We start from the raw sequence: 21,639 nt of genomic DNA, 5'->3' as shown, positions 1-21,639 counted from the left end.
TGTTTCATACATTCTTTTGTTAAACCGCAAAATGAGGAACATCCAGGGATGGATGAACAAAAAATATGGCATAACAGGGGCAACAGTATTTGAACTTCTGTCTTTGTATTATCTTTAGTTAACTGTTGGAGAAACCTCCATGGGTATGGGGAAGATGCCACATCTACCAACTCCACCATCCTGTTGTCAAAGGGCATGATTCACAAAGGTAAACTTACACTTTTGTGTCAGTTTGTGATTGCTTGCCATTCACAAAGGGATTGACGAGTAAAATCTTTGAGTGCGGAGTATCTGGACATAAAACGATCTGTCTTTTTATGTGCAGTGACTCAGCACTCGTAAAGATACTACTCGTAAATCAGTTTGTGAATTAAAACAGTCTTAAACGTACACAAAAGTGCAAGTTTATCTTTGTGAAAGAGGCCCAGAATGTTTTTGGTCTGGTGGATTAGGGTCTTCAGAGGTGTGGTATTCCTATCAATGGACGCCTAGAACATATTGTTTGGGACTCAAAGACAAGTCACCTGCATGTTTATTTTGTCCATGGAACAAGAATGCCCAACCCCCCCAGCAGCATTTGACTGCCAGTTTACAGTGCCACTAGTCCCACTTATGAGCAGCCGTGGCCCGTGCAGGTAAGAGCGGTGGGGCCGGGTTGGGGGCGGGGGGGGGGTGGGTGGGAGGATTCGACAGACAATCACAAGGAGAAATGAAATAAATAAATCATTTTCCCTCATTGCCTGTTGAAATACCCCGTCTTTCTCCCCCAGCCTGTCCCACCACCCCACTGCTCTTACCTGCATGGGCCGTGGCTGGTTATGAGTTGGAATTCCGCTCTAGTCATGAGCAGACTATTGTATCTGCACCTGGATTTACTTTTTGCGCCTTCAATAAACAATACAACAATACAATAAGAAAGTGATCGAACTGATCATGCGCTTTTATTATATGCGAATACAGGCACAGGAATGGAAGCATGATTGGTGAGTTTATTCTTAGAAGCAGATAACATACCCAAAAATGTTTGTGTCGTGAAAACAATAAACTATGTTGAATTTTTGCGAAACTACTGTGCAGTTTGTTTTCTTTCAAAATAAAGTATACCCAAAAAAGATTTGCAACTTCAAAAACATGAAGACCAGAAGCAGTTTTACAAAACCATTGTGCATTTTTTAAGAACAACTTTAAAAACTTTTTTCTCTAAAGCATCATTTCATTAAACATGTTTGATGCATCCCATTATTATAAAAAAAAAGGATAATCAGTCTCAAACCAATAATGATAGTTGAAACCAATATTCCCTTTCTTAAAGAAAGTCACTGAAGTGGACTTGCAGGTCTATGACCTTGCATTGGTGCAGATATACAAATACCAGACATTCACAAGTGTAAACATATGCAGTTTATCAGGCTTACTCCTAGAAAACTTTTGTGAATTCCATTTTTGCATGAACAAATATATTGACATATATTTCCTCATGCGAAAATCACTTGTTAAAACTTTTATTTATTTTTTCTCCAGGTGAAAATATTGCGCCCCCAAAGAGATATTGCTTTTCCACCCAGGAAAGCTCTCTAATGCTGCCCTTGTCAAGAATAATTTTCCAACTTTTTCCAGGGTGGGAATGGGTTGGTGGGAATTTGGCGAATACCATTAAAAATATGTTAGTAGGTTTGCTCAAACTCCCAGGCATTCCAGACCTGTGACAATCAATTTCCTCCTACTTCCAGCCCCTCTGAGTACATTTGTTCATATGAATATCTTCATGCATGAAAAATTGTTTTAAGAGTGAACAAACAACATTTGCATATGTAAGTCTAACTTCTATGTGTAGGTAAGTGTGGTAGTGTGAACATCTAATAAACTACACGTAGATGATTGTAAGAGAGTAGGTTTATTGGCCACAGTGTCAAACAGCCTCAGGCACCAACTGCCAGAGGTAGAATCTCCAACCCTTAACACTTTACCCTACATTCCACATTCCTAAGAACTACAACTTGGAATGTGGAATGCAGTATGAAGGTCACATCACCACAATAAGCCATTACATTTTGTGTCTGACAAGACTTTGCAGAGTTTATGTAATTGTAAAATGCAAATGTTCAGTCCTTGATATAGCACTTAGTTTGTGCTCAGAGTAAATGGCAAACATGGAAACTCTGGCACACTGAGATCAAGTGATCTGCCCAACAATTGTGCGATGTGGTCAAAGAGAAAATGGCAAACTGGCGGCGATCGCCGGGATCCTCATTTGGCAGCCAAGGCGCTAGGCCTAATTCAGTTTATTTACAGTAACATTTATGAAATTAATTGAAAGCTTAAAAGTAAATTTGTCAGAGCAAATCACAAGATCGTTCTTCAGAAACTAGAGTAAGAAGGAGAGCAAAGATATATTCTGAACTCTGCTATAAACACAACTCCGGCATAATTAATTTGTTGCCATATTCACAGGTCGCGCGTGATCACAATGGTGGCCTAAACACAACCCACTCATTAACAGAGCCTCTGCATATTAAGAGCCTTTGAATATTCAAGGATCTGAGATAAATAGCGCTCTGATAAATCCAGAGTCCAGTATAATCAGAAAGGTGTATGATCAGCACCTCGCTAGAATTCAAATCCTGACCTAATACGAGCCCTGCATAATCAGAGATGCTATCATAATAACGCTGACATGATGAGATGCTGCCATCATTTTTCACCACATTACATGGCGCCATATGATCCAAAATGATTTACTTACAGGACAAATACATGTCTAAAGCAACCAGTCCATTAGGAAAGTAGATACTTTATACAATTCCATATGCTTGCCCGCAGCTCAGCAGGTGCTCGTGATGTGAGCTGGTCCCAAAGAGCCACTTATCCACATGATTCATATATTGTCTTCTGTTGGCAAATGGATGCCTCCTTACTGGAAAATGTGGAGCTCACTGAAGCAGATGTGCTCTTCAAGCACATTGGGTGGAAAGTAAGCTCTTTGATAAGAATTCTATTTTTTCAATGGACGAAAGTGCATTCATATTAGGCCTGGGCAAAAATGTCGTTCCGTTCGCGGAAATTGCGATAATTTGACATTTTTGCGTTCCGCGGAGAGCGCGAAAATGTCAAAAATTCCGGTTTCCGCAGCTTGGCGATAATTTGTTTCTTGCTCGCGCTGTAAAATAATACATTCTCGCGCGCGCGCGATCGCCTTACCTGAATCCCTGCGTTCGCCGACAAGTTTTCTTGATCCGGTCGCGTTCTCCATGAGATGTTGTATTGTTTTTAGCCATTTGCGCTGTCTCGCGACAGTTCGCGCCCGCAGTGACGTCATGCGTCGCGCGATCACGTCTTTCTTCTCGCGATCATGCACCGCGAGAACAACTCAAAACAAGATGGCCGCGCCCGCAAGCAACCACATGGGTAAGTTGGCGACCCGCAACCATGCAGAAAATCTCGCGAACATGCCGGAAAAAAACTTCCGCATCTTCGCGATATTTCTGCTTGTTTGCGATAATTTTAAACATTCTCGCGATAATTTGCGAAGGTTAATTCCGCAAATTCCGCCCACCCCTAATTCATATTTGAGATTTGTGTATATGGAATGCTTTTCTCCACTGCACATGCACAGACATTATTATGCCTTGTAATAGGCAAGCACAGATGCCAAGTCAGAAAATGTCAAACACAAATACATTGCTCAAACCCCCTTGCCTATTCAGGAATGGCACCAATTCTGAAAATTAACAAAATACCGTGTAATAAGACCTTTTATATCAAGTTAAAGTCAAAAAGCGTTTCTATATTGATTTACAGAAGTAGACTACAAAAACAAACATGCTCATACATGAGAAAATAGCAATTAGAGGCCATTGTTCAGCAGTCTTGGTGAGGGTGAACAGTTATTTAAAAGCACTGCACAATGCCAATCAGATTTGGGCATTGTGTTTCCTAAAAATGGTTATTGGTCTGATGCTACACCTATAATTTAAATCACATGGCTGAAGGACAGCAGGTTTAGGGGCCCCAGTGGGTGAGGTTAGTCTGTTAATGAGGGCCATGTACTGTGCACAGAGCCAGTTTCTAATTGCTGAACGCTGAGGACAGTGTTTTCTAGGGACTGTTGTGTTTGTGGAACCTTGCACAAGCCCTTATAGCAGCAGTAGTAATCTCATCAATGCTGCCAGTTGTTATATGGTCTGTGATGGCACCAGTGATATCATTGATGATGTCAATTGTGACATCATGTGTGAAGTTAGCGCAGTTGTTTGGGGGATTTAATGGTTACACTGCTCACCACAGATGGTACATCTCTTTGGTTTTTAGGCTTTGCACCATAGTCTTAATGTCCCTTCAACTAAATAGTGGAATTTTAGTGTAGTGATCTTTTAACAACTATTATTTTCTCTTTTGAATAAGGAACCATAACTTATTCAATAAAGTAGTTTTCATTGTGTATATTTTATATGCTTAGACTGTTTTGGGACTGTGGTGGCAAAATCTTTGTACCACTTATCTAACCAGGCAGGGGATAGTGGAGTCACTTCCAATGAGGTAACAAGATGATATCTCAGGAGGAGAGAAAAGGTGATAATAACTTTATTGAGTTTGTCTCAGGAAATGTTATGTCATTCATATGAGTCACTAAGTTTTTCTTTGTGGATGCTTTGTAGTGAAATGTGTATGAATATGAAGTATGCTTACTAGTTATGGGTCTTTTAAAGGATCTACTTATCAGTACTTAAAAATAAACAATTTCTTTGGGTACTTGAGTGCAGTCATTTAGTGGGGGTGCGCCTCAGGTGACCTTCTGATGAGTTTATATCTTTCCTTTAACAGCAGCCATTTAAAGATATGTTAAGAGCACCGAGCAGGCATGATGCGTATATGTCTGTGGAATGTTATGTTATGTTGTCTGGAATAAGACATACAGGATGGAAGGTGTTAGGATTGTGTGTGAATGAAAGAGTGCATACCATGGAAATGATACCCATGTACCTTCAAGGAACTATGCTGAAAAGTTCACACCTAACAAAGCAGGTTTTGCTTGTTTTTTTAATTATATTTTTTTTATGGCATGTTTACGGAAAGAAGTTCTTTTATGTTACAGTAGTTGTATGTTAAGCTTTCAATTGCTATTGTTTTTCATATTTCCTTCTAGAGTTTAATTGAGGAAAGCTCAAAAGTGACAAGGAAGGAAAAAGAAAGAAAAAATGTACTGGATACTCTAAAGGGTCAAAGAGTGATTGCAAGATCCGAACTTGACGGCTTTTATTATCTAGGTAACATTGTATTATTTGTTTTTTATTCTTTAAGTACACTCTTACCAATATTTGTTCCAAAAGCTCCGATTTGTAGTTTCTCTGTTGCTTTACATTTCTAAAGTGTGTAACATTAGTATTTGTGTAGTAGAACCCATGTATTTTTGGAAACTAAAGTGTAGTCTCTGTTCAACTGATCCATCATTCCAAATTGCTTGTGGTAAACAAAGCAGGGAATGGTTAACCCCTTCGCTGCGGCGGGAATTCCGCCGCAGCGCTGGGGGGGGGGTTTGGGGGCAGCGCGGTGGCGCTGTGCTCATGACGGAGCCACTCCGTCATGAGCCACGGTTGAGCTGTGCTCATGACGGAGTGGTTCCGTCATGACTCCGCCCACTGCGCTAATCGCCCGCACAGGCGGGGAATCAGCGCAGCGTGGGAGGAGCAGCGGCCAACGGCCGCAGCATGACACAACCACTCCGTCATGAGCACACGGCACCCGTGGCTCATGACGGAGTGGCTCCGTCATGAGCGCTGAAGGGGTTAAGATTGAGGGGAAAAATAGAAAGAGGGTGAGAGTAAGAAAGTTAGCGGGCTTAAAGGGGATTGCCTGGAAGAAGAATTGTGTGTGTAGGGCTTCTGAACAGATAGGATGACCTGGGGAATGGGGCAACTAACGGCGCTATGCAATAGTGGAGTACGGACGAATCATGAGGCTGTAAGTGGGTTGCATGGAATAGGAAGTGCAAGGCAAGGAGAAAGCTGTGTAGGATGTGAGTAAGAAGAGAAAGAAGAATGGGACAATGGAATATCTTTGTGAATAGAAAGATGCTGTTGCAAAGACAATCTTCGCCACTCTCGATGGATTTCCCTTGGTCCCATGTTAGTGCAGGTATACCGGCTACCAGTTGGAGTGGTGAAAATGGAGAGGGGCCCTGTGAAGCTCTCCTAGACTTACTTGGTAAAGGATCTACGTGAGGAACACAAGAACTTGTCAGAGACAGCACAACTATTTTATTGGGTTCCTCTCACCCTTTCCCTAGAGACAGCATACAAATTCTTCGCCATTAGCAAAAAACTAAAAATCTGTCTGTTCCACTAACTTTCTTGCTATCAAAGACTGCTGTTGCTTTTTCACTTCTCTTACGGCTCGGACGCCCTCTGGGGTATTTGTGTTCTTTACCAATTATTAGGGCCACTGGAATTATACGATTGTGTAGCTGTGGTGTTTTTCGCATAATTATGGATCATTCACACTTGCCACATAATCCATCTTCTGCTACATAATCTGCAGATTTAATTTTAAAAAAGAAATTGTTTCAAGCTTAAACGGTCCGTAAGTTAGTAAAATTGCAGCGACACGTGTTGCCATGCAGTGGAAGCTCCTTTGCAAAGATTGGCTTCTCACCTTTTTGTTTCTTATTGCTATGTTTAGGTGTTAATCTGAGGTGGAACCAATGCCCAGAAAGTGTTAGCATGGGTGAAAATGAAAAATTATAAAGCAATACTATCAGAAAATCTCTCGCATTATGCGGTATAATTTGGCTTTTCTTGCTACATAATTTTGTCGACCCTGCCACATTATTTGTCCTTCTCCTGCCGCATAGTTCTAGTGGCCTTGCCAATTATAAATAAATAAATAAATATAATTAAATGCCTACTACAATTATAGATATTAGCAATAACAATGTACAGTCAGGGTACTTGGGCCACAGGTAAATGCCGGGCACCAAGGCTAATAACATGGGCCTGTAATTGCAGGCAGTCACCTAATAGCCGGTAATGACTCCACCAGCAGTGACAGTGTAGAAATTCCTATGCAGACTTAACTACTTGGTGGTTTTAGGTACATGCAATTATTTTGGACTTGTTAATTTTCCTTTTCGCAGTTATCACGCAAATCAAAAAACTTTAATGTGTGAAACATATTCTCTGAGAGATGGTTACGGAGTGCCACGCCTCCGTGTAGCCACAGGTGATCCCTGGCCCCACCCTCTGCAATGGCGGCACGTACCTGGCTGGCTGGTTTTCTGATCCCGGTGATGCGGTTGTTTTTCCGAGGCAAGATGTTTGATGAGTGAGGGAAACGCCGTGGAATAGGACGTTTCCCCATGTGAGGAAAGAAAACTGCGGTTTTCGCGGCGGCGGCGGAGTGAATTTCGAAATCAGATGGTGAGGGAAAAGCAGCGTTCTGGACGTTGAGTTGAATTCCCTGAATTCCCTCCGTGGTGGAAAAAGCAAAATATGCGAAAAGTGTTTTAAAGTGACTCTAAAACACAATATTAAGCGCTGTACTGAAAGGACCTGATTTAGCGCTGCACCAACCAAACTGGACGAACTAGAAGGTAACAAGCAAACTGTGAAAGGGTCTGAATGGTGGTCACAATTTCTAGCGAAGGGGAAGCAGTGTCTTTTTTGACTTAAGTGCAATTTTAAAATTTAGATCCGTTTCTTTTGGGCTCTATCGACGTTGTCATAAGGCATAAGGCAACACACGTATTTACAAGGACTAAAATGCCTGCCGAATAAGCGCCGAAAGGTATTTTTGATCTAATTAAGCGCCCGGCAGCTAGTGGAGCACTCTAGTTAAAGCATTTAAGGGCGCAAGCTGTTTCTGGCCGGCTTTTAAGGCAACAAACGCTTGATTGACTGTAACTGTGCTGTGTCCGGTTGGGTGGTATGAAGGTATTGCAGAGCACTTGGCGGCTCCTGGACTTAGCGGACCTAGTGGAGGTGCAACAGAAAAAAAGCAACAAGAACTTTGCCTCTAGTGCCTGGGGGGGGGGAAAAGGAAACCTTATTCTGCAATAAAGGGAACATACAGAGCTGTTTTTGGGGGCTTGGCTTAAAAACGCTTCATGATAGAATGGATTAAATGAAACGACAAGTTCCAGAATTTAAAAAAGAAGTATGGTTGTACCTCTTTGCGCTCCCTGCACTGTTTGCCCGCTTGCGTATACATTTTCGACAGGGGGGTGCTTGTTCATTTGAAGTACTCGAGCACCCAGGAAAACAGGAAGAATATTTCTTGAAAGTCAATAAATACTCTATACCCCATACCTATTGCTGGTTTAAGGAAAAAAGCTGTTACCTGGTATTGGAGATATAGTGGGGTAAAATGGGCAAACTGTTGAATGCTCGTATTAAAGCTAAGGTTCGTCGCCTTCAGATCAAGGAAGCAAAGGAAGCGGCTCTGACGGCAGATAAGGAATCCTCTGATAAATTTTCGGAACTCAACTCTACATTTGAGAGTACAGATGAACAGGAATCACTCTCAGCCGAACCATTAAGTCAAACCAGTATTTTAGTAGATGCGATGACGGCGGATATGAACTTAATTACTGCCTGCCCGGTTCTGCCCCAACCAGATAATATTGGATCTGCCAGCCCAAAGAAAGCGAAAGCAGTTACTAAAGAAGCAAGACAGTTTTCTCCTTTTTTAAAGAAAAATAATAATAAAATAACCTCAAAAAATACTGTGAGTCCTATGAATCCTGCCTTAAATCTGCAATCCGATGAGGAGATCTCAGGGGATTCTCAACCCTCATTTTTTTTCCATTATGTGCAAAGTCTGGCTTGGTGAATCATGGAGCTTCTGAAGCTGTCACACAAGTGAATACGTGTTCAAACACTGTACCTTTGCTGGGGCCGATATCTAACCAAGATGTTGATTCATCGCTGCTTACTGTCTCAAGGGAGTTTCGTTCAGGAAATATTATACCAGCACAAGTCTTGGTCCAGAAGGAAGGTATCTCAATTCCCATTCTCCCTGGCTCCTTTGTATATTCGCTGATAAAGTTAAAGACACAGTCTCAATTGGGTGCACAGAAGATCGTCTCATCGGAAGATACACTGTCGATGGCTGAGCATATGGTTACTCTGCCACCTTATGCCACGGATCCTTTTAGTCCCGTCCTTAGTCTGAATGCTAGTTAGAGTCAGCAAGTGAGGTTCAGATGACGGTTAAAGACATGCTAAATCTAATTTTAGAGGCGGTTCGGGAGTTGAAAAAAAATCAGAAAGTGGAACTCTCCTCAATACATCAGCGACTGGAGAAAATTGAGGATGTAATTTCAAGTTTCCCTCTAAGTCTTCAAGAAGCTGAGGCTCAGATTTCTATTCTTGAGGATCAGATGACAGTGGTAAAAGAAGAGGTTAAGGTGGCAACTAAAAACAGGCAGGTATTTGAAAATAAACTGGATGAACTTGAAAATTATACACGGAGATCCAATCTTCGAATAGTTGGAGTCCCGGAGGGGCTAGAGGGGGCCAACCCTGTACAATGGGTCACCTCATTAGGCATAAAAAGTGATTCCTGAGTTTGAAGGGGACCTGACTATTACCAGGGCGCATCGGGTACCTGCTCACCCCTTTCCTAACTCCTCGTTGCCACGCACAATACTGTTAAACTTCTCTGACTTTCGCATCAAGGAAATAATACTCTCTAAAGCTATACAGCACAGACAGTTTTCAGTGAACGAAACATCAAAGTGCCGTATTTTTTCGGATATGTCTGCAGCAGCGGCACATAGAAGGAAGGAATTCGTGAAAATGTTACATCTGTTCAAAGCTAATGGGGCTCAGGCCTCGATTGCCCAACAGTCTTAAGTTAAAAGTTCTGGTGAATGGCAAATTTTTCATGTTCTCTGACCTAGATGCAGCTCAGGAGTTATTGAAGGAAATTTCGCAGGGTCACAAAGGGTGAATGAAAAGAAGTGGAACTGGGCAAAAATTCCTTAGTCTTAATCAAATGGCTGCATTTAGTATAAAAAAAAATATATATATATATATATATACTCTATCCTACTCAATTTTCTTTTTTTTCTTTTTCTGGATATGATAGTCAGCCTCATAGTTATATGCTAAGCTAGACTTAGGTTGTCGGTTATTGTACCTTTTACTTTGATTTCATTAGAGTTTAAGCATGTTAAAATACCTTCATTGCTGAGAGGGGGCAGAGGGTTCACGGGTTGTGACAACAAGACACCCAGGTTGTTAGGGGGAAGGGAAGTGTGGTTGGCGTGGGGGAGGGAGGAAGGACCACATTTGGGGGGGGGAGGGTTTTAGGGGTAGGGTTAGGAGTATTATGGAGAAGGGGGAGGGGCACAAGGGTTGGATAGGGTATTAAAGTAAGAGAAAAATGAAGTCCTTTGTTTTTTTGAATTATTTTTCTTTTGATCAAGGTTTTTTATATCTTCCTATGAGGATTGAATCGATTGCAAGAATTTTGTTAAATCACTGTAATGACCAGTTAGGAGCAACTGAAAGTGGTATCATTTAATGTAAATGGTTTAAATAATCAGAAGAAAATGCGGACCATAGAGATGTGGATTAAAACTGAAAATCCTTCGGTAATTCTGTTACAAGAAATCCATATTTCTTCTACAAAGATATTAGATTTCTCTATGTTTAGGGCCTGGGCCTCGTATCGAGGTTGTTCCAGTACCTCTGCGTCCCATAGAGGGACAGCTATCTTCTTAAATAAAAATATTCATGCAGAGATTATAAACTCAGAAAGGGATCAGCAGGGGCGTTGGTGCTGGGTTACATGCACAGTTAAACATAGACAGAGACCTATAACCTTTGTTAGTTTTTATGCACCAATTGAAGACAACTTTAAGATCTATGAAGAATTGTTTCAATCTTTGTTGACTGTTATAGGGGATGTGGTAATTGGGGGAGATTTTAATATACTTATTAATCCAATAATAGACTCCTCTACCAAGACAAGGAAACAGCTAAAACCTAAATCATTGAAAATTCTGCAAAATTATGGGGTTACACTTGATGTGCACGATCCATGGCGTTTGAATTTTCCATCTAAAGCAGAATTTACGTGCTGGTCAGGCAGATTCAAGTCTTCATCACGTATAGATTTTTTTTTGGTTTCTAGAAAGCTTTGTTTCAGTCAGCAGAAATTTTTTCATAATGGATTCTCAAATCATGCTATGATAGTTTTAGAGATTTATTTAGAAAATTCGGTAAAAATTCCCAAGCGATGGGTGTTTAATAGAAAATATTTACGTGATGAGTCCTGGGTTAACTCTATAAAGGTAGAGATTAAAGAATTTCTTACCCGAAACTATGAATCTGCCCCATTAAATATAGTTTGGGACTCGCTTAAGGCTTTCATCCGTGGAATAATCATTGGAAAGGATGCGGCTAATCTAAAGGAATTTAGAGTTAAATAGAAGAACTTAGAGCAGAAAGTAAAAGTACTCAGCACTATAAAACTTCATAATCCATCTAGAGTTTAACCAATTTCAGCTTGATCAGGCAAAACGCGATCTTAGTGCTAATTATTATATTCAGAGCGAAGCGATGGTTCGGCAACAGTACCAAAAGGTATACGAGGAAAGCAATTTTACGGGTAGATTTTTGGCTTGGCAGGCTAAGGAATATGCGGCCACCAATCTAATTAAAACCCTAAAGTGTCCTCTTACTAATTTAGAGACAGATGATCCGCTTAAAATAGGGGAGATAATGCTTAAACATTATGAATACATATATGGTCAACATCAGAAGGTAGATCTTTCCTTGCTAGAAGTCTTTTTACATAAAAATGAATTACCTAGGCTCTCAGAAGTAGATCAACAGTCTATGGCTAGATTATTCTCTAAAGTGGAGCTCGAGCGAGTTATAAAAGATCTCCCTAATGGCAAAGTCTGTGGCCCAGCGGAATTTGTTAAGGTCTTTTTTTCTGCATTTGCTGATTTTTTCCTTATATTAATAAATTCTATGTTAGAGGGGGGTACAATACCAGATTCTTTCAGACAAGGTAACGTAGTGAGCTTCTTGAAAAAGGGGAAGGATAGTAAAGACCCAAATTCTTATCGCCCGATAACATTACTAAATTCTGATTACAAAATTGTAACAAAATTGTTGTCAGTACGCTTTAATAATATCTCGGCAGAATTGATTCATCCGGATCAGAATGGTTTTATTGCGGGCAGACAATTAGCTACTAATACACATTATTTAATTGAGGCTTTAGATTACTTTGAGACACAAAGGATTTCTGCTTTGGTGTTGTTATTAGATGCCGAAAAGGCATTTGACCTGGTGGTTTGGGAGACACTGTTTATTATTTTGGGACACTTTGGGGTTTCGCCTAAAATTATATCTTTGATTCGCAACTTATATTCCAATGCTAAAGCTAATGTAATTATTAACACTATAGCGGCAGAATCAGTATTAGTAAAACGAGGTACAAGACAGGGATGTCCCCTATCGCCAGTCCTTTTTGCCTTTTTCATCGAGCCTTTGGCAATAGCATTGAGGAACTGTGCAGAAATTTCCCCCCCAATTCCATCAATGGCAAAACTAAAATTATATGCAGATGACATCATGCTTATCATAAAATCTGAGCCTAGAGTTCAAGCCAAAGTATTTCAACTTTTTGAAGAGTTTGAAATCCTAGGGGGATATTGTATAAACAAAAAGAAAACGGAAATTTTACAATGTGGTGGTGAAGCTTTGGAGTTACATTCTGACATTCTCTCTTGCACCAATTCTAGACCAAAAAGATATTTGGGTGTCTTTTTTTCAGCATCAGTTAGGGATTTATATGATTTAAATTTTAATCCCCTTCTTCAAAGCGTCCAAAAGTTGTTTTCACGTTGGAACTCTCTACCATTATCCATTTTTGGTCGGATAGCCTTGATCAAAATGTCTGTCCTTCCTCTCTTTAATTTTTTGTTCTCTACTATTTCATGTTTTTTGTCAGGTTCTTTCTTTGCTCGTGTGGAATCAATGTTTACAGCTTTTATCTGGGCAAAGAAAACACCACGCATTGCACTTAGTGTTTTATATGAAGATCTGGATCAGGGAGGGCTTGCTCTTCCAAATCTTAGAGACTACTATTATGCCTATTTTTCCCAGTACCTATCCAGATTCAAAACTCAACTTTACACAAAAAAATTATTCAGAAATACATTTATGGATCTAATCTGTAAGGAAAATCAGATACATGCTCCTTTACACGTGTTTAAATCTCCCAAATTTGTTCGTTATAAGTCCCTTCAGTGGTTTTTAAAAAAAGTCAGACTCTGTTTAAAAGATATTCTATTCCCACCATTAACTTAACATCTTTACTATCCAGTATTCTTCCTCTGACGGGTGTTACACAAGGTTCAGATCTTGCCGTCAATTGGGCTGCGGCAGGGTTCTCAAAAGTCTCTGACTTTTTGAGAAATGGGAAATGGATGACTTTGACGGAAATGTCTCAATTAGTTACCCGAAATTTCATCTTATTAGGGTCATATAAATCTATTTATAAACTCCTGGTTAAATAGGATATTATTCAGTTAGAACAGCAAAGTCAGTTAATAAAGGAATTATTAATCGACATGTCGGAGAGAAAACCAGGGGTATGGAAGCGCCATCTCGCTAAAAATAGGAAGTTGGACCTTAGTCAAAAGGCAATTAAAAAGTGGTTGGACCAGGAAAATCAGGCAATGCCGTTGAATGTTTGGTCTGTTATTAATAGATTTAATTTTACTACATTACGGGGGGCAAATTGGCGTAGAATGTTATTTTTTAGTAAGTGGCTACTTTATCGTACACCCTTTTCTATCGCTAAAATGTATCCTAATCATTCTCCACATTCAGATGTATTCATCATTCTCCAGCCAATTGGTCACATGTTATAGTCTATTGTGATAAGATTGCAAAGTTCTGGGAAGATATTTTCAGTTACTTTCAGATGAAATGTGGTATCGAAGTTGTAGTGAACGAGAAATTAATTTTGTATGGCTTTGATCCCGATCTCTTTTTTCCTGACCAGGTGGCTAAATTACTATATATTGCTATGGCAGTGGCTAGATCTCTTTTACTACAACAATGGTGTACAGAGCAGATTCCACTCTTTTATGATTGGCTTGATAAGATGAAACGGATTAAAACTAGTGAAAGGACTTTCGCGCAACGAGTGGGGGGTATTAGAAGATTTGATGGAATCTGGGGGACGTTTTTTGATTAAAAATTCAAGAGTCGTTATGGATATTATGGGAAATAGTAGTTTTTATATGCCTTATAACATATTATATGTGGACACTGCAATGTTATTAATTTGCGCTTTAATGCGTGGCGTATGATATTTGTTCTTTCTTTAAGATTTATGTAAATTTTTTATGTTAAACAAGATGAAATATTGCCAATGAACTGTATAATATTTACAATTTTATTTTGTTTTTTAAGGACTTCAATAACATAAAAAAATAAATAAAGAAAAAAAGAAAAGAAACATATTCTCTATTGTTTAATCTCCAAATCACTCATATGTTAGCTCCTATGATATCTAATTTAGTGCCAATTACTTTCCATCACACATACGCATCACTGATGAAAGGAAACAGTTCCTTACTTTTAAGAGGGTACGTTTGTCTTGGAAGCGTGGGAAAGTGCCAATTATAAATGCTGCAGGGCAATAAGAACTAGACCAGTTTTCTAATCCCTAAACAGCCAATCATCAAAGTGCTTGTTCGTTGATCTTGCCCACCTGCATACATTTTCACATCTGAGGTTCCCGTTCAACATGCGGTGGAGAACTTGTTTATTTTGCTGAATCTTGACATTATCCTTATTTCTTATATAACTTTGGTGGTGAAATCCTGACTTACTAACAGTTGCGTTGGGTGCTTTGATTAGGCAGTGCTTAGAAAAAGTAGAGAAAACTGGTTTGGCCTGAAAATGAGCTGTCACTAAAACACAATTCAGTTGGCTGGTGAAATGGGGAAACAGCCTTTGCAATGGGGTAAATGCATCGCATGCCTGTGCCTCGCATTTTTTAGCACGCATATTTTTACCGCAAATATGCATTTACAACGCATGCCAATACCACGTTTTTAAGGTAAGTTGGGGGGGGCTTAGGTGGGTTTCCCCCTCCAAAAAATTGTTTTTAAATCTAAAAACAAAACCTGGTATTGGCATGCGATGTAAATGCATAATCGCGCTAAAAACATGCATGCTAAAAAATGCAAGAAAAGGCATGCGAGTATTTACCAGCGTTGTACCGTCGTACAACCCCTTATGACTTGAAGAAACCATTAACACTACTCCTGGGACAAAAATAACAAGCATTGGCATAGCTAATAGGTCTTGCCTTTGGGACCTTTTATGTTTTAGCTATGCAGTACATTAACCTGGGTGCTACAACATCTACTGTTCTTTAATATGAAAGCTTTGACACTAATAGGCATATTATTGAAGTGCACTGTGAAGTGCGTATTTAAAGTGTTATTTTTGTATAGCTGGTAGTCTGAACTCGTATATCTTGAAGTGCTTTTCATATGCTATGTGAAATTGCAGCAAGGCTTGGTCTAGAAATAGCGAAGACAAATGCAATGCTGTCTATTGAGTTACTTATGCAGGGGGGAACTAACATAACGGATGCAATTTAAAGACTTAACTGGAGCCTTTTGTGCCTCCTGCTCTAAGTCTAACACTGTGCCCCTTGTAATATCAGCATGGTGATTATATTGAGATTCCGAAAGGATGAAATACTGAAATACCAAACCAGTGGCCAGCATGGCCAATAGGTCTCGCCTTTGGGACCTTATAAGTGTTTAGTCATGCAGCACATTATCACCCACTGGGCAGATTTCTGTAATGAAAGTAGTACTTATGTAAAGTGCTCTCTTTCTTTCTCTCTCTCTTCTCTCCCTCTAACATCCACAGAGAGGTCAAGAGGTCATTGAAAACAGCTATCAGCCTGCAGCTCGGGAGATTTTGTGGTTAGACAAACAGATATTTCTGTGAATTACCCAAAACTTCTAAATGAAAGTTCTTCTATTTGTTCTGCACTCTCTATTCAGCCCAACACTACTGCACCCTGCTTTACTCATTTTTCATGACTAGTTAAGACTCCTCGATAACACCGCACATATTCAACGCCGCCCGAGCACAGGCCCTAGCCTAAGGACACCTAGGCGTGCATTTCGTCTAGGAGGGTGGGAACAAGAGTTAACTCAAATTTGACACATGTGAGCTCACATTTCTGACCAGAGGAACATGCTTTGAAATAACAAAAATGTCAGACCTCACGCTCGACCTTCGCAGGAACCAGGACACTGAGCTCCGCCTGACTGAAAATACACTTCAGGCTGGCGGGAAACACCTAATCAGAACCCCATGTTGAGGCAAGGCCTGATCACATCAGCAGTCATTTCATTCTGACAACAGCAAATGTGATTCAAACATAAAATTCATTTTTATGTTAATCTTGACAGAAGTGAAGAATTGCATTGCCCAGGACACACACGCACGCACCCACACGCAGGCACACACACACACAGATGCATTCACATACACAGGCAAAAGCACACAGGCATGCACATGTACACAGATGCGCACGCACGCACAGGCACGCACACAGATGCAGACACATACGTGCACACACACATGCACATACACACATGCACACAGACACACATGTGCACACACACACACACACACAAAGATGCCACACACATGGACACAAACACACAGGCACACATTCATGTTTCCGTCTGTGAGGCTGGGAGAAAGAGTTCATTCCAAACTCCCTGAGTGTTCAAATCTAAGACAAGAGCAGAATTTTCTAGAACAAAACTGCTCCATCCGAGGCTCCGGCAGGAAATAGTGTCAGAGCTCCAATGGACTGAAAACAGCATCACACCAGCAGAAAAGACTTAACCAGAACTACACGTTTAAAGAGAGGCCGCAACAGTGTTTATTTTATTCTGACTACCGCAAAAGTTATACAAGATTGAAATCTGCCTCCTGGAACCTCTGATGCCAGACTCCCCTTTTCACCAGGGCTGGGGACGGGTGCAAGGACTGCTGGACTCCGCTTTTCACCCGGGCGGGGGACGGGTGCAAGGACTGCTGGACTCCGCTTTTCACCAGGGCGGGGACGGGTGCAAGGACTGCTGGTCTCCGCTTTTCACCAGGGCGGGGGACGGGTGCAAGGACTGCTGGACTCCGCTTTTCACCAGGGTGGGGACGGGTGCAAGGACTGCTGGTCTCCGCTTTTCACCAGGGCGGGGGACGGGTGCAAGGACTGCCGGACTCTGCTTTTCACCAGGGCGGGGGATGGGTGCAAAGACTGCAGAAGGGGCGGACCGGGGTTAGCAGCTAGGCCAACAAAGGGAGGTGCAGGGCTGCTTAATGGAGCGGGGAGGGGATTGGGGGGGGTCTCCTCTTTCACTCAGCACAACTGGGCCTTGCCGAAGAGCGTGTCAGACAGGACCGATGCACACACATGCGCACACACACACATGCACACACAAACTCACAGGCACACACAGATGCACACACACACAAACAGAAACACTAAGCATTACTATGCTGATCATGTTAATGATCCAAGGTTGGCTGTGTGCTTTCTGTCCCTGGACTGCACAAGGAGGGTTAAAAGATGCAACACGCTCTGAAAAACGAGAAAGACGTGTTAATATACCTCTCACAAAAAATACGACAATCTCCTGAAAGGTGTTGGAGGGCAGTTAATAAACAATCATGCCGACTAGACCCATTTACGGAGTCTGGGGGTGACGGACTGCAAAGCGCACATGTGAGGAGACGGGGAATGCTGCCAGGGGGGAGGGACGCCACTGGCAGCCAGCACAGACCCTCAGTGTCCACCGAAACAATGGCACTTTACAACACACCCCGTCTGGCTGCTGTCCCCTCTTGCGCCCTCTTCATTAAATGCATTTTTATTTTATTTTTTAATTGAAGTCAAAATAAATATGTGATGCCTCCTCGGCCTTCTGTTTTTTTGCCCTACGCATTATTAGCGTTGACGATGACCCTACATGTCACGAGCGAATCTGTGTATTGCCCTCCCTTTTCTCTAGGAAAAATGTATTATTAACCAAACGCAGTCCTGTGTGCGCCCAGCATGTGAAACTTAGGCTGTTGTGTTTGTATACTTGTCTGTGCGTGACAATAAACTGTAGCCCGGTGTGAGTTGAAATGCTCTGAAAGTGAACACTCCGGGAGACAGTGTGGTCAAGCAATGTCGAGACACGTCTGTCAGAGACGCACGGCATGCCACTGTGAAAGAGACGTTTTCAGGATTGTTGGCACACGCCACCAGCCGGATTCCAGGCAGATCTCTTTCCATAGCACTGCATTTCATGAGGGCAGTGTCTGGGATGGAGAGATAGAAAAGCCCCCACCTCCCCCACACGCACACCCCTCCTATGGTGAAGGATTCTGCTTCCCAACACGGGAGACGTGGGGAGACAACACCACGAAGCAATGGACACTGGCAGCGATATTCGAGGAAAACCAAAACAAACTTACCTGTCCCTCTCAGAGTCCAGGAGCTTCGGCTCGGGCGTCCCCGTTCCGCGGGGCTGGATGCGGTCCTGGCTGCACCAGGATATTATTGTTTCAAAATCTCAAAGACCCCCTTCAGAATTCATGACACCGACCCAGGTGTGAAGGACTGACAACAAAGGAGAAATTTGTCAGTCCTTCACGCCTGGGTTGGGTGTCATGTTCTAATTCCGTAAAAGGCTGCTTCAATACATGGCTCCCAGCTAAGTAAACAAACGCGCGCGCCTCGCGCTCAAAGTAAAAAGAAAAAAAAAACGTTTCACGACAGGCAGCAGGGGGAGGGGGGAGGGGAGAGAGGAGGGGCCCTGCACCTGTTTCCCTTGCGGGAGTGAGCAGGAACCATCTGTTAATTTCTAACAGATGGTTTGAAAGCTCGCTCCCGCAAGGGAATCGCCAAACGCGCACGCGTTGCCATTCAAAGCAATGCAACGTATGCACGTTTTTGGCAGAAAAAGGGAATCGATGGCTAAAGGTCTTTTTCCAATGCAGCGCATGCGCGCTGCGTAGACAAGACCTAAAAAACGAAAGTATTAGGCTAAGGCCTCAATATAGCATGCCATTGAGTCAGCTCTTTTATCAGTACAGTGGTAAGAAGTCTAACATGTGAGTCACATAAGACCTGGAAAAACAGGGTCACATCTCAAATGCCCTGGGATGAGTTCACTGTTTCCAAGTGTGTGATAGAGTGTAATATGAAATGGCATCACTAACCTAGAAATTTAAACATGGCCTATATCTTGCCTACCTCAATCGGAAGATTCACCTTTACATTTCTACCTTTGTTCCAAGAATCACATAATCACAGAGATGATAAGTGTACTTATAATTTAACTAATAAGCATAAGGTGAAGGTATTTTTTTTCCTTCTATTGAACAGCTTAATTAATGAACTTGCTTCATGTTGAAAACATTGATGCTATTTTCCTACATACATTTAGGCAGCTGCTAAACATATTCTCCCTCTCAACCCACTGCATTGCCTTAAGTGGACTTGCTGTCCCAGGTGCTATAGACCTCGATTGGAAGGACCCCTCCTACCCCCTCACCAAATGGGAGCATGGAGAGCACTACAATGCCACTCCAAGCTAAGATGCACCTAATTCTCCCACTGCCCTCACAATCAATCAATCAGGGAATTGTAGGTGCGCTACTCACACGTGACTGTCTCAAGGCACTGAGTGCGGGGGGGGGGGTCCGCAGATCTGTTTAGCCGAAGAGCCAGATCTTGAGGGTCTTCCTGAAGGTGTTCACTCTACCAGCAACCACTACTACCCAGACTTGTGGCAGCCTCCCTTGTCTTCTGACTCATCTAGGAGCATGGCGAGTGCCACATCAGAACCATGCCAGTCTCAACATGGTTATACCACAGGCTCAGCTTGAGCCAAGTACAGGCTCATCTGCAGCCTGTTAGAGACTGAAGGAGACCAGGCTGGACTACTTTTCTTTTAACTGAACTTTCCACGTATCGCAGTTTACTTCAGTTGAGTGCTTCTACACAATGACTGTTTTTGGTCCCAAAAGGTACAAGCAGTGGGCTCCTTGCTGGGCCAGAGGCGTTGGTTTGCGCTTGTTGTGCATTTCATGCCAATCACGTGTTCCTCTGTCCAGCCAGTCCTTATGTTCTATCAAGCTCACCAAAGGGCATCTTTAGAACTATTCAGTAGGGTAGTACCTAATGCCTTAGATAGAGAAGGACTAGGCGAGTGAAAAGTGAATTAGCCCATAAAATCACAAAGCAGCTTCAAAATATATCAGTTAAAAGTATAACGGTGCACGTGGAAGAGGCGACTGCACTTATTCAGGAATTAAATCGCTGTTAGTTAAGGTGAAAGATCAGTTGAAAGGATCTGAAGGATCATTGCCATACTGCTTCTACTACTTCTAAGACACCCTTGTCATAATTTGACCCAAAACCGCCATCAAGCAAAATAAAAAAAAAATTCTTAAATATCAAGGACTACGCATACTAAATGTCAAACAACTTCTATAGCTTCTACTACGGGTGTGAACCTTTGCTGTTCTGAAGACTTAAACACTCAAAATGCGACGGGAGGCATGCTTGCAATTTGTCTAACCACTAGCATCCCAACCCATCCTTCTTTTGCCCACCATGACACGTCAGTTTGGACCCAGCCATATGTTATGTTATGTTGTGTTAAAGGCATTTATAACATGCGCGGCTACTCTGAGGAGTGTCCCACATGCGTGCCTATGAGGTAGACTGGCAGCTTCAGACAAGCTTATCTGAAGAGGAATGTGTTCAGCTTCTTCCTAAAAATACTCGAAGAACGGACAGCACGAAGCTCTACCGCATGTTGATTCCAAGCCATAGCACCCAGATAAGACAGGGAGCTAACACTGGACCTCTGTTTTCAGGCCCTAGGGACAATCACCAGTAGTTGGTTAGACGCCTGGCAGGGGAAAAGAAACCAAATCTGGATTGAAGGTAGGCCAGGACATGGCCATATAATGCAGAGTGCACCGTCACAAGGGCCTTGAACTTCACCCTCGCATCCACTGGTAGCCAGTTCAGATCGTGAAGATGAGATATGACATTTGCACGCTTTGGAAGGTTGAGCAGAGGTCTGGCCGTGGCATTCTGAATCACCTGCAGCTATTTAAGCAGGTAGGTGGGTTGACCCACATAAAGAGAGTTGGCATAATCTATGCAGGAGGTTATCAGAGCTTGAATAACCGTTTTCCTAGCATAGATGGGAAGCATAGGGAGAAGCTTTTTGAGAGATTTCAAAATGCCAAAGCAAGAACCAGATAACCTTTTTATCTGCGGACCAAAACAGAGTTTATCATTGAATCAAATACCCAGGTTTTTTAATGGACCATCATGGGGAGAAGGTAAAGGGTCTGCAGGAGCACCAGAACTGCGGGGGGAATTTCGCAAAGAGGAGAATCTCTGTTTTGTCCGCGTTACATTTTAGTTGAGCTTCAGCCATCCAATGAAAGACAGCAAAGAGACAAGTTTTAGCCTGGGAGCAATTGGACACGCTGTACTTGTCCCAAGAGAACAGAATATCCTCAGCATAAGAGATCACTTTGGCCCCAGAATATCCGTCTA

At 42.0% G+C, this 21,639-nt stretch overlaps 1 protein-coding gene across 2 annotated transcripts in view; it reads left to right on the top strand.

The window, feature by feature from the left end:
• The window catches only part of VWA3B (von Willebrand factor A domain containing 3B), a 983,684-nt gene that overhangs the window by 621,688 nt on the left and 340,357 nt on the right, over nt 1-21,639 (top strand). For both annotated transcript variants that reach the window (XM_085622889.1, XM_085622888.1), the window contains one exon: nt 5,144-5,264. In XM_085622889.1, coding sequence (XP_085479015.1) covers nt 5,144-5,264 — 121 coding nt within the window. The remainder of the gene's footprint in view (nt 1-5,143; nt 5,265-21,639) is intronic.

This window comes from Triturus cristatus, chromosome 8 (assembly GCF_964204655.1).
Source record: "Triturus cristatus chromosome 8, aTriCri1.1, whole genome shotgun sequence".
In the NCBI taxonomy this organism is placed as follows: domain Eukaryota; kingdom Metazoa; phylum Chordata; class Amphibia; order Caudata; family Salamandridae; genus Triturus; species Triturus cristatus.
Note: the sequence above shows the minus strand (reverse complement) of the source record. Positions and strands in the feature narration are given on the sequence as shown.